Below are 20,092 nucleotides of genomic sequence, written 5' to 3'. Positions count from 1 at the left end.
AGCAGGAATTGGATAGGATTAGTAAGGAGGAAGTAAGAGCAGCAATTAAGAGGATAAATAGGGGAAAGTCGGTTGGACCAGATGACATACCGGTAGAAGCATGGAGATGTTTAGGTGAGATGACAGTGGAGTTTTTAACAAGATTGTTAAACAGGATTTTGGAAGGTGAGAGGATGCCTGAGAAATAGAGAAGAAGTATGCTGGAAGGATTTTTAAGAACAAGAGAAATGTGCAGGCCTGCAGTAGTTACAGGGGAATTAAGTTGATCAGTACACCATGAAGTTATGGGAAAAAGTAGTGGAAGCTAGGCTGAGAGAAGAGGTGACCATCTGTGAGCAACAGTATGGTTTTATGCCGAGGAAGAGCACCACAAATGCATTATTTGCTTTGAGAATGTTGATAGAGAAGTATAGAGACGGTCAGAAGGAGTTGCATTGTGTGTTAGTGGATTTAGAGAAAATGTACGACAGGGTGCCGAGAGAGGAGTTGTGGTAATGTATGAGGAAGTCAGGTGTGTCAGAGAATTATCTGAGGGTGGTGCAGGACATGTATGCAGACAGTGTGACAGCAGTGAAGTGTGCAGCAGGAACGACAGACTGGTTCAAGGTGGAGGTTGGAAAAGATTATAGGACTGTTGTGAGACCTGCTATGTTGTATGGTTTAGAGACAGTGGCATTGAGTAAAAGACAAGAAGTGGAGCTGGAGGTAGCAGAGCTGAAGATGTTGAGGTTTTCATTGGGAGTGACGAGGATGGACGGGATTAGAAACGAGTTTATTAGAGGGACAGCGCATGTAGTTGAGATAGTTTGGACATGTTCAGAGGAGGGACATGGGGTATATCGGTAGAAGAATGCTGAGGATGAAGCCGCCAGGAAGGAGGAAAAGAGGAAGACCAAGGAGGAGGTTTATGGATGTGGTAAGGGAAGACATGCAGGTAGTTGGGTTGAAAGAGGGAGATGTAGATGTTATAAGTGTAAGTTTGTCCCTAATGAGCAAGTCGGTGGCAACAGTGGAAAGAATAAACTTCTTGAGATGGGATAAGGAAGAAACCTTGAAAGGAACCAGACTCGAGAGGGAACCCATCTCATCCCCCACACTTTCATCTCACCACACTTTCTGGACAACTTCTGAACCAAAAGATTAATCGTCATCATACCACAGGACATGGTTCCTGTAATTAGTGCTCTTAGACAGGTTGTCTTCAGCAAACAGTTTGCAGGCTTTTTTTGTGAGCCAGATTCAGAAGAGGCTTCTTTTTGAGATGACGGCCATGCAATGACGGTCGACAGTCTTAGCGCTGACAAGCCGATCTGCTGCTTCTGCAACCTCAATGCTGGCTGCACTCATGCATCTGTTTTCTGAAGCCAGCTTCTGCACCTGATGCACAGCACTAGGACTCAGCTTCTTTGATTGACCCTTGCAAGGCCTGTTCCAAGTGGAACAGGTCTTGGAAAACCTCTGTATGGCCCTGGCCACTGGACTAAACTGAGTTTCAGGGTATAACCGATCTTCTTATAGACTAGGCCATCTTTGTGGAGAGCAACAATTCAAATTCTTAAATCCTTAGAGTTCTTTGTCATTTGGTGCTGAACATCCAGTGACAGTATGAGAACATTTTACTTAAAGCAACAAATTTTACCAAATCTGCTCTAATACAAGATACACAATTTTGTATGGTCCTGTCAAGCAGACAAAAACATGAACATGATGAATATGCCATACAGCTGATATACAGATTTATCACTTTGGGTGTACTTTCTTTTGTAATGGGTGTACTCTCTTTTGTGAGGTGTGACAATAGATAGATATATGGGTGCAGGTTAGGGTCTGGTGTTTGATGGTTTTAGCCAGTGTTATACTCCATTCAGATCACATTGATTTCCTTGTTATTTGTAGACAATGTTTTTGTGGAGCTTTTTTTTTTTTTACCATCTTGAGTTGCCTCATCAATAAAGAGAAGTATCCTTGTTTCAAAAGCAGCCATGCAAGTCGACAACATTATACTTGTTTTACCAGGGATTGTGATACGTTCACTCCTGCACTTTGGAAGTTGCTGATGCACTATATCTGACTATTGGTTTTGGTGTTATCATTTCAAATATTCACTGTCTTCCTTTTTTTTTTTTTTTTTTCATTGTATTTATGCCAAATTTTACAGCTTTTCTGTATTTTTTTTCAGAATACATATCCAAAAATGTCATGCCTGTTTCTTTGCAGAGTTAGGGTTTGGAAAACAAAATAAGATTCTGAGTGGTATTGTCCACGAAGAACATGGCTATTCAATTGATGTGGTTCAAGGTTCAGAAGTGGATGAAGAAGCCGACATAGGAGTGGATCAGTCACCCAGTCTTTGTCTCTGGATGGAGGAAGCAAAGTCAGATCAAAGCTCTTTTTTGTCCAGCCGTGCCAATTCAGTTCTCTCCCTTCCTGACACAAAGCAGGAAAGGAAAACAGTCAGCAAAAACGGCAAGTACTGCTTTGATATAATTATGCATAATAGAATTGTATTAGTATTGCCTAATCTGAATGTTATTAGTAATTTGGTAAAACTTTGTCACAAAGATTAGACTCACAATCAGTGAGACACATGTAGCTTGTAGCAGTTGAATAGAAAATTTACTCACACTTTCACACACATACAAACACACACACACACATATATATATATATATATATATATATATATATATATATATATATATATATATATATATATATATACCGTAATTTCCAGACTATAAAGCGCACCCATATACAAGCCACACACACTGAATTTTACAAATATTTTTATTTTCAACATAAATAAGCTGCAGACATTACATGTCTACACTAATTTACTTTACACAGGCTTTACACGTTACACACGGTGTAATGGGTGAAATATGTTGCGCTTCCTTTAGGAGCATAGGCGTATTTTGGGAATAGCAGGCCACTGCATTTTGCCGGTATTACTGCATGTGTGCAAGAGGAGGATTATGTCCTTATTATTTTCTGATGCTCATTTCTAAGTTTCTTTGACTAACCCGTAAAGCTGTTGCCAAGAGAAAAAAAAAACACGAGTTTTGGAAACCTGTCTGTGCTTATATGATTTCTGTTGCAACTGGAGTTAGCGAGCTCTCCCTTAACCCAGACTCAACGCGTTACAACGGCTTGTATCTAAACAGTAGCCAACCAAGAAAGTCATTGTTCACTGTCTTCCTCCTTCCTTTCACAACAATTTATCTCGGGAGTTTATCTTTTGGCATCGTCAGAACACAGGTGAGGTGCGTTTTTTCATTTCCGTTCGGAAATTTTATTGGTCTAATGTTATGTTGCTCAGTTTTTTGGCTTGAAGTTTGTGAAACCGGGAAAAACCAGGAAAAATTTATAAATAAGCCGCTTTGTTGTTTTAGCCACGGGGTTCAAACCGTGGGAAAAAAGTAGCGGCTTATAGTCTGGAAAATACGGTATTTATATGAAAAGTGAGTACACTCTGCACATTTTAGCAATCATTTTAGTATATAATCTCAAGAGACAGTATTATAGATATTACTAGTTATAGGTACACAGTTTTGTATGGTTCTGCAGATAAAACACGTTATCGCTCCGGGTGTACTCTCTTTTGTGTGAGGAGTGTACTCTCTTTCGTGAGATATGTGTGTGTATAGATAGATAGTCAAATTTTGTATATATATATATATATATATATATATATATATATATATATATATATATATATATATATACAGTGGAACCCGGTTATCTCGCCCTCGGTTAACTCGACAACCCTATTAAGTCGAAGTTTTTGAAGTGGAACCGCCAAATTCTCGCTTTTTCTACGCATTTTTTATCGGTTATGTCGCGGAACCCTAATATCTCGAGCACAAGGGGGGAAATTTTAACGTCAGTTATGTCGATCGGCGCTGTGCAGCCGCAGAAGAACTCGCGAAAGTGGCGGAAAAATCAAACCTTACAGATACTACAGGTGTTTGTATTGTATACTGGTGAATCTCTGCTGTTAGTAAGTGCACATATGCATTTTTTTTTTGTTAAATGTTATGCGATGAACGGGAGCGCGGTGCTCCCGGCTTCAACTCCTTTCCGAGCGCGCGCGCGTCGCTCCTTACCGAGAGAGCTGTGCTCCTTACCCTGCTCGTCCGCGCGCTCGGTAAGGAGCACGGCTCTCTCGGTAAGGAGTTGAAGCCGGGAGCTTCAGAGAAAGCGGCCGAGAAAGCACCTGCCACGCTCCCTTCAGCCGTTCACGTTTGAGACTTTTCTGTCCCTTGTTTTTGGTTTCGGGTTCGGTTTTGGATCTTCCGGGTTTTTTTTCCAGCTTTGCGCCATGCCGCCGGTCGCGGTATTTTTTAATTTCCCTATTTTTCCATTCACAAACTCTCTCTCTCTCTCTCTCTCTCTCTCGCTCTGCTTATCTCCCCCTCGGCATCGCGGAAGTAAGTTTTTTCGGACACTTTGCTTTGTGTGTTTGTGCGGATTACTTCAGCCTGATGGTCATAAGTTTTCAGAAACTTAGTTACTGTTTATTTTTCTTTTTTTTCCACATGTGGACTAAATGTGAGATGGCACTGTGCAGCCGCTGTTTTTTTTTTTTTTTTTGAGCGATCTGTGTGTTTATAATGTTGGAGAATATAATAAAGGTTTGTATGGAGAATGGACGGTGGTTTGTATTGTATACTGGTAAATCTCTGCTGTTAGTAGGTGCACTTATGCCTTTTGTTGTTAACAAACGTATGTACATTTTTATAGCATGCCTTCATCAAACAAATCGCGGCAACGCTGTTGTGTAAAAAACCCTCTAAAATATATATATATATATATATATATATATATATATATATATATATATATATATATACGGTGAGGAAAATAAGTATTTGAACACCCTGCTATTTTGCAAGTTCTCCCACTTAGAAATCATGGAGGGGTCTGAAATTGTCATTGTAGGTGCATGTCCACTGTGAGAGACATAATCTAAAAAATAAAATCCAGAAATCACAATGTATCAAATCAATGTATGATTTTTGTATGATACAGCTGCAAGTATTTGAACACCTGAGAAAGTAATATTATTACTTATTAATATTTGGTACAGTAGCCTTTGTTTGCAGTTACAGAGGTCAAACGTTTCCTGTAGTTTTTCACCAGGTTTGCACACACTGCAGGAGGGATTTTGGCCCACTCCTCCACACAGATCTTCTCTAGATCAGTCAGGTTTCTGGCCTGTCGCTGAGAAACACGGAGTTTGAGCTCCCTCCAAAGATTCTCTATTGGGTTTAGGTCTGGAGACTGGCTAGGCCACGCCAGAACCTTGATATGCTTCTTACAGAGCCACTCCTTGGTTATCCTGGCTGTGTGCTTCGGGTCATTGTCATGTTGGAAGACCCAGCCTCGACCCATCTTCAATGCTCTAACTGAGGGAAGGAGGTTGTTCCCCAAAATCTCGCAATACATGGCCCTGGCAGAAAAACACCCCCAAAGCATGATGCTACCACCCCCATGCTTTACAGTAGGTATGTTGTCTTTGGGATGGTACTCATCATTGTTCTTTCTCCAAACACACGTTTAGTGGAATTATGACCCAAAAGTTCTATTTTTGTCTCATCTGACCAAATGACTTTCTCCCATGACTCCTCTGGATCATCCAAATGGTCATTGGCAAACTTAAGACGTGCCTGGACATGTGCTGGTTTAAGCAGGGGAACCTTCCGTGCCATGCATGATTTCAAACCATGACGTCTTAGTGTATTACCAACAGTAACCTTGGAAACGGTGGTCCCAGCTCTTTTCAGGTCATTGACCAGCTCCTCCCGTGTAGTTCTGGGCTGATTTCTCACCTTCCTTAGGATCATTGAGACCCCACGAGGTGAGATCTTGCATGGAGCCCCAGTCCGATGGAAATTGACAGTCATGTTTAGCTGCTTCCATTTTCTAATGATTGCTCCAACAGTGGACCTTTTTTCACCAAGCTGCTTGGCAATTTCCCCGTAGCCCTTTCCAGCCTTGTGGAGGTGTACAATTTTGTCTCTAGTGTCTTTGGACAGCTCTTTGGTCTTGGCCATGTTAGTAGTTGGATTCTTACTGATTGTATGGGGTGGACAGGTGTCTTTATGCAGCTTACGACCTTAAACAGGTGCATCTAATTTAGGATAATAAATGTAGTGGAGGTGGACATTTTAAAGGCAGACTAACAGGTTTTTGAAGGTCAGAATTCTAGCTGATAGACAGGTGTTCAAATACAGCTGTGTTCAGCTGTATCATACAAATAAATAGTTTAAAAATCATATATTGTAAATTCTGGATTTTTTTTTTAGATTATGTCTCTCACAATGGACATGCACCTACGATGACAATTTCAGACCCCTCCATGATTCTAAGTGGGAGAACTTGCAAAATAGCAGAGTGTTCAAATACTTATTTTTCCTCACTGTATATATATATATATATATATATATATATATATATATATATATATACACTGCCGATCAAAATTAAAGAACAATTTATAAACAATTGAACAATTCTGAAATAATGTCTTCTTCACTGCTCAACAGTTTTGGAGTTTTGGTCCTGTCTATACATGCTACCAGAACACCTTTTCCACAAAATAATTAAGGCATTTCCAAAAAAAAACATTATTTTCCAGAAAACACTGTGATCAAAATTAGAGAACACTTTCAGATACCTCCCAGTTATTGGTGTTAATCTGGTACCTGGTCCTAATTTCCTTGATTATCTGTCAACCTCTATTTAACTGGCAGCCTAACTTCCAGTTTCACTGACTCTGCAAGATCTAAAGTTCTAAAGTGACTGAAAGCCTCCGGCAGCAGGTTGTCCAGATGAAGGCCAAAGGGATGACCCTATCAGCCATAGCAAGGCAAGTTGGTCGTTCCAAATCTGTGATTTCAAGAATATTGAATCTTTACAACATCACAAACTCATTCAAGTCCGCCAAGAAGGCTGGTCGTACACGAAAGACAAGTACAAGAGAGGACAGGATACTGCGGAGGATCTTAATTGGCAATCGTTTCCACACTGCAGCTGGAATTGCTCACCAGTTCAGTGCTGAACAGGTTAAGGTTCTGTCTCGTCATACGACATTTAAGAGCATTTGGGCTGAAGTCACTGCAGTGACCAAACCTCTCATTAGCAGAAAGAATCAAAAGGCTAGACTAAGCCTTTGTCTCCTCCTTTGCTAAAGGAGAATGTGGTGTGGACAGAGGAGAACTGGTCCAAAGTTTACTTCAGTGATAAAAGCAAGTTTAATTTATTTGGGTCCGATGGGAAACATTATGTTCGGCGACAAACTGGAGAAAGACTAAACCCAAAGTGTGTAAAAAAGTCAGTGAATAGCGAAGGAGGAAGTTTAATGGTTTGGGGCATGTTTTCTGCAGCAGGAGTTGGGCCTCTTATACAGCTACATGGCAGAGTGAATGCAAATGTTTATCAGAACTTTCTTCAACAACATATGGTTCCTTACCTGCGTTCATCACCCAATCAGCCCGCAGTATTCATGCAGGACAACCCTTCATGTCACACTGCAAAACGGGTAAAGCAGTTCCTTGAAACTGAAAACATTGAAATAATGACATGGCCTGCCCAGAGTCCTGATCTCAACTCAATAGAGAACCTCTGGAAAATCTTTGGTGACAAAGTTATGGCCAAGAAACCCACTACAGTCACGGAACTGTGGAGGAGACTGGAAGAAGAGTGGACCAAAATCACACCAGAGCAGTGTGAGAGACTAGTGCTGTCCTGTGGCCGCAGATGTGCTGAAGTCATTCAGAGCAGAGGCCTGTACACTTCCTACTAATTGCTGACTGTTGTAACCTTCAGAAAATTTTGTTGTAATCTTTTTCCATGCTACACTCATTGTTGTTCTCTAATTTTGATCAGTGTGTTTTCTGCAAAATAATGTTTTTTTTTTTTTTAATTGCCTTAGTTTGTGGAAAAGGTGTTCTGGTAGCATGGTATAGACAGGACAAAAACTCCTTCAACTGTTGAGCAGTGAAGATGACATTATTTCAGAATTGTTTAATTGTTTATAAATTGTTCTCTAATTTTGATTGCCAGTGTATATATACACTGTGTGCATAATTATTAGGTTAAGTTGTATTTTTGGGGATTAATTTTGTTATTGTACAACTACAGTGCTCTTGGTCAATCCAAAATGTTAACCCTCAAACCTGAACATTTAAGTAGTAAAAGTGAAGTTTAGACTTTCTTAAGAGAATATCTACATGTACAATATTATTAGGCAACTACTAGTGTGCAGAATTATTATGCAACTAAATGAAAAACAAAGATTTTCCCATCTCACTTGTTTATTTTCACCTGTTAAAGTGAGAATAATAAACAAACTCAAAATTTACAAATAAACATTTCTGAAATTTTAAAAAGAAAACCTCAGTGACCAATATAGCCACCCTTCTTTTCCATAACAGTCACAAGCCTTCCATTCACGGAGTCAGTCAGTTTCTTGGTCTGGACAGAATTAACTTTTTGTGCAGCCGCAACCACAGCCTCCCAGACACTGTTCAGAGAGGTGTACTGTTTACCTTCACTCTAAATTTCCTGCTTAAGAAGGGCCCAAAAGTTCTCAACAGGGTTTAAGTCAGGTGAAAAAGGGGGCCATGTCATTAGTTTTTTATCTTTAAGGCCTTTACTGGCCAGCCACGCAGTGGAGTAATTTGATGCATGTGATGGAGCGTTGTCTTGCATAAAAATCAAAGTCTTCTTGAAAGATGTGACAGACTGTGTCCTGTACCACTGCTTGAAGAAAGTGTCTTCTAAAAATTAGCAGTCGGTCTGAGGGATGATTTTGAGTCCATTTTCAACCCAAAAAGGTCCAACTAGCTCATCTTTAATAATACCTGCCCATACCAGTACCCCACCTCCACCTTGCTGGTGTCTGAGTCGAAATGGAGCTCTGTGTCTGTTACTGATCCAGGCCCATCCATCTGGTCCGTCAAGAGTCACTCTCATCTCTTCAGTCCACAAAACCTTTGAAAAATCTGTCTTCAGATATTTCTTGGCCCTTTTTTGACGTTTCAACTTATGTGTCTTGTTCAGAGGTGGTTCTTACCTTGGCCATGTCTCTGAGAACTGAACACCTTGTACTTCTTAACACTCCAGGTAGGTTGCAGTTGTGGAATATGGCAGCACTGGTAGCTTCATGTTTGATTCTTCTCAAATCTTTGGCGGTTAATTTGCGTTTTTTCTTCTCGACACATTTCTTGCGACCCTGTTGACTATTTGCTACAAAACCTTTGATGGTTCTGTGATCATGCCCCAATATCTTAGATATTTGAAGAGTGCTTCGTCCCTGTGAAAGATTTTTACAATTTTTTAATTTTCAGAGTCAGTTAAATCTCTTTTTTGGCCCATTTTTCCTGAGGAGAAGACTCTGCCTAATAATTATGCACACCTTGATAAAGGGTGTTGATCTCCTTATGCCACACCCTCCCTCGTGCCACACCCTCCCTATATATATATATATATATATATATATATATATATATATAAATATATATATAAGGTGCTTAACTCCTGCTTAACCTGATGCAAGGCACCCAGAGCATGGCAGCATATACTCACTATTTCTGCATGCTCTGGTGGCTGACAAAGTATGTAGAGATGTCACTCATATCTTTCATTATTCTTGCAGTTTGACTGGATTGCTTGCTGCTAAAATTGCCACTTCTACAGCAGAATGAGTATTTGGCTAAGCCCAGATGGCAATTCCCCCAATAAACTAATCTCCGTACTGATACCACTGAAACCAACGCCCAATGCCCTACTTTTCACAGAGTCCATTTAGCTAGGCCTGTTTTTGGGAAGGACGAGCCGATAAAACACTGTAGCGATAAATTATTTTTTTTTTGGGTCTACATCTTTCACCATGAGGTGACTATTTGAACCATGTTACCTTCAAAAATCATCCTGATTAAAAAACTTTATCTAGTCTTTAGCTAGACCAAAGCCAGTAGACTTACCACCACATTGCTTTTCTTGAATGTTCTTTAAAGCCCATATAAAAGTTATTGAGTTTCTGCCAGATATTACACCATATTTATTCACTTCTTCTCTTGGAACAACAAGCCATGGGGGAATACATTACAACACTGCAGCGGGCATACATTTGTCCCTTGACATCACCAGGCTCAACAAGCTGCTTCTTTATTAAAAAAAAGGGGGGATATTTTTGGCAACATTGGGGCACTATACCAAGTCACTGAAGTTTTCCCCAAATCTGACTTTGCAGTGCATATAATCTGATATGGATATAAGATGGGCATGAGTGGAAAACAGAACTAACCCTTACCCATGCCATAAGGTGTGTCTGGTGTTTCTTTTTCTCATACTGTAAATTATGCACAGTGTAACTTTATGGCAAACTTCATCACCCACATTTACTAAAGCCTCTATTTGCAAAATAACAACAAATTCCCCAAAGACTGTCCCAGAGATTTGTAGAAAAACCCAATCTGCACTTACTAGCATTCTTCACGGATCACATTAACTTGGACAATACACATAAGTGTATTCTCCAGTGTATAATTTCACTGAGCATCTCAACTTTTGACCAGCTTTTTCGGCACTGTTCTTCACTAGGTTCCATTTAACCCGGTCCTTCAGAATTGGATCAAGGAACATGAAAGCTGACTCCCTGTCATTCCTTCACTCTACTAGCCCCAGGGAGGACTGTGATGAGCACATCTTTCCAACCTCATGTTTTCTAGGAGAAAAGTTAGTCATTACCCTAGGTGGTCACTACTCTGTGAGTAAAGCTCATTATGTGGACGCACATTGCATTGTCCACAGGTCATTCTTGCACACTACACTTATAAGTTTTGCTGGATAAGTAATGGTGATTAAATATGTTATGTTATGCTATGTTATGTTATGTTATGTTATGTTATGTTATGTTATGTTATGTTATGTTATGTGATTCATTACATCATGCACAAGTGTCAAGATTAAAGTCCACCTGCCCTGATGTGCTGACAAGTTTCTCCACGGTGTCCTTTGTTGCACCTAAAAGTGAACTTTCTCACCACCTCAGTCCTGAAGTAATACAGTTCATACTCATCATAGATTGCTTTTCCAGATCATTACACCTCATTCCATTGCATGAACTACCCGTAGCATTTGCCTTGGGGCATTTACAACACACCTAACACTTTTCTAAAGTGTATTTGATTATCAACCAGCCGTGTCCCTGGAATGCTAACGCTTGGCTAGCAACCTAGCACCTTAGAACCCTACATGGAAGCAGAAGCTGTGTGCCAGGTATATTTGACCATCCAAGATCCTGAAAAAAGTTAGGGTCACAGACCATGAGAGGGGTTCCCAAAAGATGGGGTCCAAGGATCCCTGGAACAAATGGACTAGTGTATGTAAATATTAACCATGGACTAGTGTAGGCAGTAATTAAATTGCATGTGTTAGTGTGAAAGAATGAAACAGACACAGGGGTTTATCAACCACACATACTGATGCACATATGATGCTTGTGGTGTTTCTATCGTCTGCCATCACAACACACAAAATTCATCTCTTAAACTGCTTGAGTCACTTTACCTAGCTTGACTATTTCACTGATTAAATGGATAAAAATAATTTTCAGATACACAGAAACTGAAAGCCAATATCAGAGATACTATCATGTTTTTATAATATAGTATAGTTAAACAATAATAATACAATTATAATTGGAACTAACATAAATATGTTAATATTGCATAGTTGCGATGTGCTAATATTGCACATACTATGGAGGTCAATGAGGACCATCAACTGATTGGTTCCCAACATTCTTTACAATACAGTGGAACCCGGTTATGTCGATGTCCTAGAGGGTTGCCAAAAAGCATCGAGATAACCGATTATCGAGATAAACGAAAATCAATATGGCGGCAATATATTAACGTGCTTGAAATTTCTTTATGTACATGATGTGCGTTAATAAATGAGAATGTGCATGCACGTGTTTTGGAAGTTTTTTTACACAACAGCGTTGCTGCGATTTGTATGATGAAGGCATGCTATAAAAATACATTCAGTACATGTTTGTTAACTGTCAGGAATCCACCTGCCACGCCTCCTTCAGCGTGTCAGGTGCTTTCTCGGCCGCTTTCTCTGAAGCTCCCGGCTTCAATCACGCACATATGGTGCTCGTTTAGCACTCATCACCAGCTCCTATTTAAACTTTCCACACTCTCACCGTCCGTTATTGTTGGTATATGTTGGTTCAGGGCGGTCGTTGTTATCGCTCATGCGTATCCCGGTACGTGCCTTCCCACCAGCACTCTCTCAACGGCTGCGCTTTTTGCCGACATAAAAAAATCGACACAACCATTAAAAAATGCTTAGACAAAGCGAGAATTTGGCAGTTCCACTTCAAAAACGTCGACTTAATAGGGTTGTCGAGTTAACCGAGGTCAAGATAAGTGGGTTCCACTGTATATTCTTTTGTGTTTAGCCGAAGATTAGGTACATACAGTACAAGTTTGGAACAACATGAGGCCGAATAAATGATTGACAGAATGTTTACTTTTGGCTGAACGATCCCTTTAGTTTAAACATAGTAATTTTTTGTTTCAGTTTAATAATGTAGAACTATGCCTAATGTGACTGCTGATTTTATACAAATTTATGAAATAAATGACTCAGAGTATAAATGCTGTTTTTCTGAGCCGGTGTTTGCCTGTTTGGCAAGAGTTAATTCACAAAGTAAGATTTAATGAGATTTAGCAAATAGCAAATAAAATTAAGAATGTGTCTTAATTGCAAGTATAAAAAAAATTAGAAAGTGTGTACAGGGGTAGGAAAAATGACTTGAAGCCCAAGTAAAAAAAATATATAAAGAACAAATCAAATGAGGAATAAAAAAACAGAGGGAGGTGATGGAACAGAAAAAAGATGGAAAGCAGATGAGTGAAAGTGGGTAAGAATGAGGGAAAACATGGGATAGAGTAAGCTTGATAAGGAGAAATAGACAGAAAATAGGGGGTGGATTAGAGAGAAAGGGATGGAGAGTGAGAAACAGGGAGAGAGACTTGGAGAGATGGGTTGAACTACAGAGCAAGGGGAAGAGGGAGAATAAAGGCAGAGCAGGGGGAATTGATATGAGATGGAGTTTGTTTGCTTTGGGTGCCTGCCAGGGTTGTGTTTAATGAGAGTAGAGGATTGGATTTGCCTCTTCACCTCTCCCAGTGTCAAGTTCCAAGCAGAATACGAATCATATGCAGCTTTACTTTTACAGATGACAAAACAGATTAAAAAATAAATAAAAAAATTGACTGCAAGCCCAGCATGCACAAGCAATAAATGCAAAAGCAGATTGTGTATGTGGTGGATAATTAAATATTCTTACATCTGACCATGTTTCTAAGAAAAATAAGGGTTAGGGTTAGTTTGTGAGATTATCCTGCATCTGTGTGTTTAATTGTCAAGCACTTTATTTCTTATTTAAATTTAATTTGAGTTTTGACTTGTATAACCATATTTTACTTTAGATGACTTCATTGTCTGACCTGAATATCACCTGAAGAATGTGACCTGGGGAATGTAACTTGTATTGTATTTCTGTTTTAGTCTGTATCTGTTGTTTTTGCAACCTGTCTTTTATCTGAGTTGATAACCTCAGTGCAGGGTGGAAGCCATTATTTTATTTATCCAAATCACAATGCTCAACTTACTGTTTGGTGTATATGACAAAGTGCATACAGAGTCTCTTTGTTATAAAAACAGTAAAATTAAACTTCTAACCTGTCATACTAATGGTACCCAAGCTCTGTGATTTCAGCTGAAATTGACTAGTCTATAACCTTCTCTTTTGGATAAAAAAAAAAAAAAACAGTTTAATCAAACATTTTTCTCCCTCACCACTTAAATTATTGTTTCATTTTCAACATTATTGTTATTTACTAATTATAAATCTTCTTAGAATGTCATTCAAATATTTTGTGATGGCGATCAGTGAATGGGCTCAGAAACACCTCCAGAAATTGCCTGTGAACACAGTTTGCTGTGCCATCCACAAATGCAGGTTAAAGCTTGATCATGCAAAAAAGAAGCCATATGTGAATATAATCCAGAAACACCACCGTCATGTCTTGCCCAAAGCTAATTTAAAATGGACTGAGGCAAAGTGGGAAACTATGGGAGACTGACTGTTGTCAGGCAGAATTTGACATTCTTTTTTGAAACCATGGATTCCACATTCTCTGGACTAAAAGGAGGAGGACCATCAATGCGTTTATCTCCATGCATTAGTGCCTATGAAATGGGCTGCTATCAGATCTGGAAAGGGACAATCACTGCTGAAAGGTATATACAGTGAAACCTCGATACTTAACAAAAATTGTGAATTACTTGTCATAAATGTTTTATTTACTACTTTAAATGAATAATACAATAATAAAATAGTTTTTCAACATTTTTATGTAATTCATTAGTACAAACTCATGAAATGTTACTCCAAACTTTCAAACTATCAGATTTTTCGCATGTTACTCTTATTCCGTTTCCAAATGAAAAGTCGCAAACTATCGAGGTTCCACTGTAGAGGTTTTAGAGCAACATATGCTTCAATTGTTTCTTCTTCTTAGGAAAGGCCTTGCATATTTTAGCAAGCCAATGCTAAACTGCATACTGCATCTATTACAACAACATGGCTTTGTAATAGAAGAGCAGTCCAGACCTTTCAGCATTTAAAAACATTTGGTACATCATGAAATGAAAAATACGACACTGGAAACCCAGGACTGTTGAACAGCTAGAATCCTGTATCAGACACAAATAGAACAGCATTTCTCTTCCAAAACTCCAGCAACTGGTCTTCTCAGTTCCCAGATATGTACTGTTAATGAATTGATCTGTTCTTAAACAAAAAGGGGGAAATATAGCTCTGGCCCAACTTTTTTTAGTGTGACCATCAAATCAAAAGATTTCTTTAAAATGGATCATTTCCTAAGTTTAAGCATTTTAATATGTTTTCTGTATTGTATTGTGAATATAATATAGGTTTATGAGACTTGCAAATCATTGCACCCTGTTTTTATTTACGTTACACAGCATCCAAATTTTTCTGTAATTGGGGTTGTAAATGATTGTCATCTAAATAGGCATTGGCATGCACATTATGGGAGCAAAGGATTTGTACCAACATTGTTAGGGCTTCCGAGCATATCAAACGGAAGTGTGACAGACTAATGTAAGCCAAATGAGGTAAAAAAATAAAATAAAAATGCAGTCTTCTTGTAAGACATTTGAGTCAAAGAGATCTGCCAAATCCCTTGGTTAAATCCAATGTTGAATAAAAGCCATCCCTGCCTAACCAATCAAGCAGTTCAAACTGAACTATTGTGCTTTGGGCACCAAGACAACAGGGCTGGACCAGTCATTGTGAGACTGAATTATTACAACCATATCAAGCATAGCTTGATTGGTTTGAGCAACCAATGTAAGTGGTGACACAACTCCACCCTTGGGACATCTCTATGTGGCTTTTCACATTGGGAAAGCATGAGGTGGTCTCTACAGGGACCTGGGTGGTTCAAGTTGTCCTTTTTATGTTAATCTCCAGCCTCCAGAGATTCTTTAGAACATGACTTCAGAACAGTTGTCACCAACTCCACAGGTATCACCTCTCTCCATGGTTTAAGGGAGTTAATGTGGTAAATCTGCTGTGTTTCACCTTTATCCATTCTCCTTACCTGATAGTCGACATCCCCAACCCACCATGTGACCTCGAAAGGGGCCTTTCCAATTAAAAAGTAATTAAGATCTTGATGTGCCTATTGTGCTGCTATGTGCCCTTATCATCTAGCCGGTACTTTTGTTTTTAAACCAGTGTGTGTGGTTTTGCTCTCAGGTCAAGAAGGTACTGAAATTTGTACAAACCCGATTCCAAAAAAGTTAGGACACTGTACAAATTGTGAATAAAAACAGAATGCAATGATGTGGAAGTTTAAAATTTAATTATTTTATTCAGAATACAACATAGATGACATATCAAATGTTTAAACTGAGAAAATGTATCGTTTTAAGGGAAAAAATTAGTTGATTTTAAATTTCATGGCATCAACACATCTCCAAAAAGTTGGGACAAGGCCATGTTTACCACTGTGTGGCATCCCCTCTTCTTTTTATAACAGTCTGCAAATGTCTGGTGACCGAGGAGACAACTTGCTTAAGTTTAGGAATAGGAATGTTGTCCCATTCTTGCCTAATACAGGCTGCTAGTTGCTCAACTGTCTTAGGTCTTCTTTGTCGCATCTTCCTTCTTATGATGCCCCAAATGTTTTCTATGGGTGAAAGATCTGGACTGCAGGCTGGCCATTTCAGTACTCTGATCCTTCTTCTATGCAGCCATGATGTTGTAATTGATGCAGAATGTGGTCTGGCATTGTCATGTTGGAAAATGCAAGGCCTTCCCTGAAAGAGACGACGTCTGGATAGGAGCATATGTTGTTTTAGAACTTGGATATACCTTTCAGCATTGATGGTGCCTTTCCAGATGTGTAAGTTGCCCATGCCACATGCACTCATGCAACCCCTATACCATCAGAGATGCAGGCTTCTGAACAAAGCGCTGATAACAACTTGGGTTATCCTTGTCCTCTTTAGTCGGAATGACATGGCCTCCCAGTTTTCCAAAAAGAAATTCAAATTTTGATTCGTCTGACCACAGAACAGTTTTTCACTTTGCCACAGTCCATTTTAAATGAGCCTTGGCCCAGAGAAATGCCTGCGCTTCTGGATCATGTTTAGATATGGCTTCTTTTTTGACCTATAGAGTTTTAGCCAGCAACGGTGAATGGCACGGTGGATTGTGTTCATCGACAATGTTTTCTGGAAGTATTCCTGAGCCTATGTTGTGATTTCCATTACAGAAGCATTCCTATATGTGATGCAGTGCCGCCTAAGGGCCCGAAGATCACGGGCATCCAGTATGGTTTTCTGGCCATGACCCTTACGCACAGAGATTGTTCCAGATTCTCTGAATCTTTGGATGATATTATGCACTGTAGATGATGATAACTCGAACTCTTTGCAATTTTCTCTGAGAAACTCCTTTCTGATATTGCTCCACTATTTTTTGCCGCAGCATTGGGGGATAGGTGATCCTCTGCCCATCTTGACTTCTGGGAGACACTGCCACTCTGAGAGGCTCTTTTTATACCCAGTCATGTTGCCAATTAATCTAATAAGTTGCAAATTGGTCCTCCAGCTGTTCCTTACATGTACATTTTAATTTTCTGGCCTCTTTTCGCAACCTGTCTCAACTTTTTGGAATGTGTAGCTCTCATGAAATCCAAAATGAGCCAATATTTGGAATGACATTTTAAAATGTCTCACTTTCAACATTTGATATTTGATCTATATTCTATTGTGAATAAAAGTTTATAAAATTTGTAAATTATTGCCTTCCTTTTTTATTCACAATTTGTACAGTGTCCCTACTTTTTTGGAATCGCATTTGTACATATACATATATTTTACATAAAAAATTACATATAATAATTCAAATGGGGTGTATGCATGATCTGTAGATGTTTGCAGGATCTTTTGCACTGTGTATAGTAGAAGCTCAAGCCACTTATTCCAATTAAGTGCATGATCCTGAACAAACTTACGAATTATACTTTTGAGTGTTTGATCAACCCTCTGCACTCATCCATCTGCTTGCACATGATTAATGCTCATGGAGGATTGTTTTAATCCCCAGTAATTTGTAACGCTTGTGTAGTGTTCATAAGGTAAATGCAGGGTTTTGGTCATTCATGATATCTTTTGGCACCAACAACTGGGTAATTACCCTCCTTTGTTTGAGTGTCCTTTGTCACTCTGTATAGCTTATCTTTAAATTTAAAAATTACAGAGAGGAAAGCACAATGTTTGGCTGTATTATTTGAAGATTAACTACTTTCACTTGGTCAGAGGCTTGCCAGAGAGTTCATCACAAGTCTGCTGCAGAGGGAAATACTCAGACCCTTGTACTCCTCCACATCATTCTGACGTAGAGCTGATGTTGACTCCTGATTTTGAATCCTGGCAATTTAATTCAATAAATTTTTATTTGTATAACACTTTTAACAATAAACATTGTCTCAAAGCAACATTACACAGATAATGTGGTGAAAAAAATTAATAAGATGTGCTTTATAAGTGTAACTTTGTTTCTGATGAGCAAGCCAGTGGCGACTGTCGCAGGTAGATGAGAGGAAACCCATCCTCATCTGGGTTGCAGTGAATGTCCACTTATTACAGATAAACAATGTTGAGGTTTGCAGTATGGTGATCAGAAGCAAACTGTAGTCCTGAGTCAGTTTAGCAGACTGTTGACATTACCTACAGTCCAAATCCATAAAGCTCTTGTTCTTACTCTGTAATTTCATGCCTCTTCTGCCTAAACTGTGCACATTTCACACTGCTCTTTTTCTAGAGCAGGACGCATCCACACATATTCCTTCAAAAATAGCCAAAATGCTGGCCAATTTGTGCTCATAATTAAAGGATGGGCTTGATGGAGACTACCCTCTGCCTTGACAGTATGCTTATTTTTTCTAATTGATTAGAGATGGCCAGTAATTCATGTACATCCCAGTGCACATGCCTTACCTTCACCTTTAGTGCAGCAGAAATTCCCGAGTGTCCTGCAGCACACGCAGGCCAGTCCAGGCTTTCCTCTTACATTGGGCACTGGGATTACTTACCTGTGGAGAGAGACGCAGATGGCATGGAAGTGGGAGGAGGGAAAAGATGACAGTGGCCTCTGGGAAATCTAACCCTGTTTTGAGGAGTAGAAACTTGTAAAAATTTAGTAGTTTTGCTAATGATATGTTTGTTATAATAACAGCTGGTGGTAGAATTCTGAGTGTTGGTCAAGTGTTTAAAATAATGTAAATAAAATCTGGTGATGAAAATTTAGAGGAGGAATAACAAAATGGCAGTTAGATCTAACCATTGTTCTAACTTTTGTCTAGTAAGTGGCGCTGTCCAAAAATTGTATTTATACTCAGGTTTAAACATACTTCATTTTTAGTAGGTATGCAGTGTGTATGTGGTGCATTTCCCTTGCACACGAATACGGCGTGGCCAGTGCATTGCTGGAGCAGTTCTGGTTAATTTCCACACAGTCTATTTTTGCTGAGCTGTGCTTGCTAAAATAAAACTTCCGATTAATACTTTTGAGTGTTTGATTAAACCGCTCCACTAAGAAATCTGTTTGTGCATTATAAATACTGGCGGTGGATTGGTTTTATTCCCGCAGTAATTCATAATGCTTGTGCAGTGTATGTAATATAAACGCAGTGCCTTTGTCATTTCTAGTATTTTGTACTAACTGTTGACTAATAAGTGGCATTGCCCTAAAATTTATTTTATAGTCTTATGCCAGGTTCAAATATACTCCATTTGCATTGTGTATGTGGTGCATATCTTTTCTGTGTCAATGTTAACTCAACAAGTTAACAAGGGCATTCCCACTGCACACATATATTGGAAGGACAGTGCATTGCAGGAGTGTTTCTGGTTAATTTCCACAACCCATCAATTTATGCTGAGCTGCATTTGCTGAAATAAAATGAACAGTTTGTAGTCAAAATGAACACAGATGTACATGGGAATTTAGTAAATTAAAAAAATTGCAGATAATAATGAAAAATATATAAATATATATATAAAGTATTTTTATATGTAAAATACACTACACAGTTTGTTATTATGTCTGGGGGGAGGGGCTAACTATTAAATCTTAATGGATATTGATAATTATTTGGCAGGCTGGTGGTCTGAGTACAAAAAGGCTGCACAATGGATAATGATTGGTTAACTTTATGGTAGAGAAACAAAGTTCTGTGGGAACTGCAGGATAAAAATTTAAATACTAAAGAAAAGGCATGGGAGGCAATTTTATTGTCTGCTGTTGTAGACAGTAGGTTATTTTAAAATGTTTGTGATAGTAAAATTTCACATGACAATTATTATGTTTAAATGATTTTTTTTGCATCTTAATATCTAAATCTATATAGAAATACTCAGCTAAATGTTGGTGGTAGTGCACTGCGAATTTGTCTTATGTGAAAGC

General features: G+C 38.9%; 1 protein-coding gene across 6 annotated transcripts in view; it reads left to right on the top strand.

Moving 5' to 3' along the window:
* The window catches only part of LOC124385965 (teneurin-1-like), a 269,690-nt gene that overhangs the window by 44,009 nt on the left and 205,589 nt on the right, over positions 1 to 20,092 (top strand). For 5 of the 6 annotated variants that reach the window (XM_046849505.1, XM_046849506.1, XM_046849508.1 and 2 more), the window contains exon 3: positions 2,218 to 2,466. The exons of the other annotated variant lie outside the window; for it this stretch is intronic. In XM_046849505.1, coding sequence (XP_046705461.1) covers positions 2,218 to 2,466 — 249 coding nt within the window. The remainder of the gene's footprint in view (positions 1 to 2,217; positions 2,467 to 20,092) is intronic. 6 annotated transcript variants of the gene reach the window in all.

The sequence above is a fragment of the Silurus meridionalis genome, chromosome 5 (genome assembly GCF_014805685.1).
Source record: "Silurus meridionalis isolate SWU-2019-XX chromosome 5, ASM1480568v1, whole genome shotgun sequence".
NCBI classification, from domain to species: Eukaryota; Metazoa; Chordata; class Actinopteri; order Siluriformes; family Siluridae; genus Silurus; species Silurus meridionalis.
This window is presented reverse-complemented; position numbering and strand designations above follow the sequence as displayed.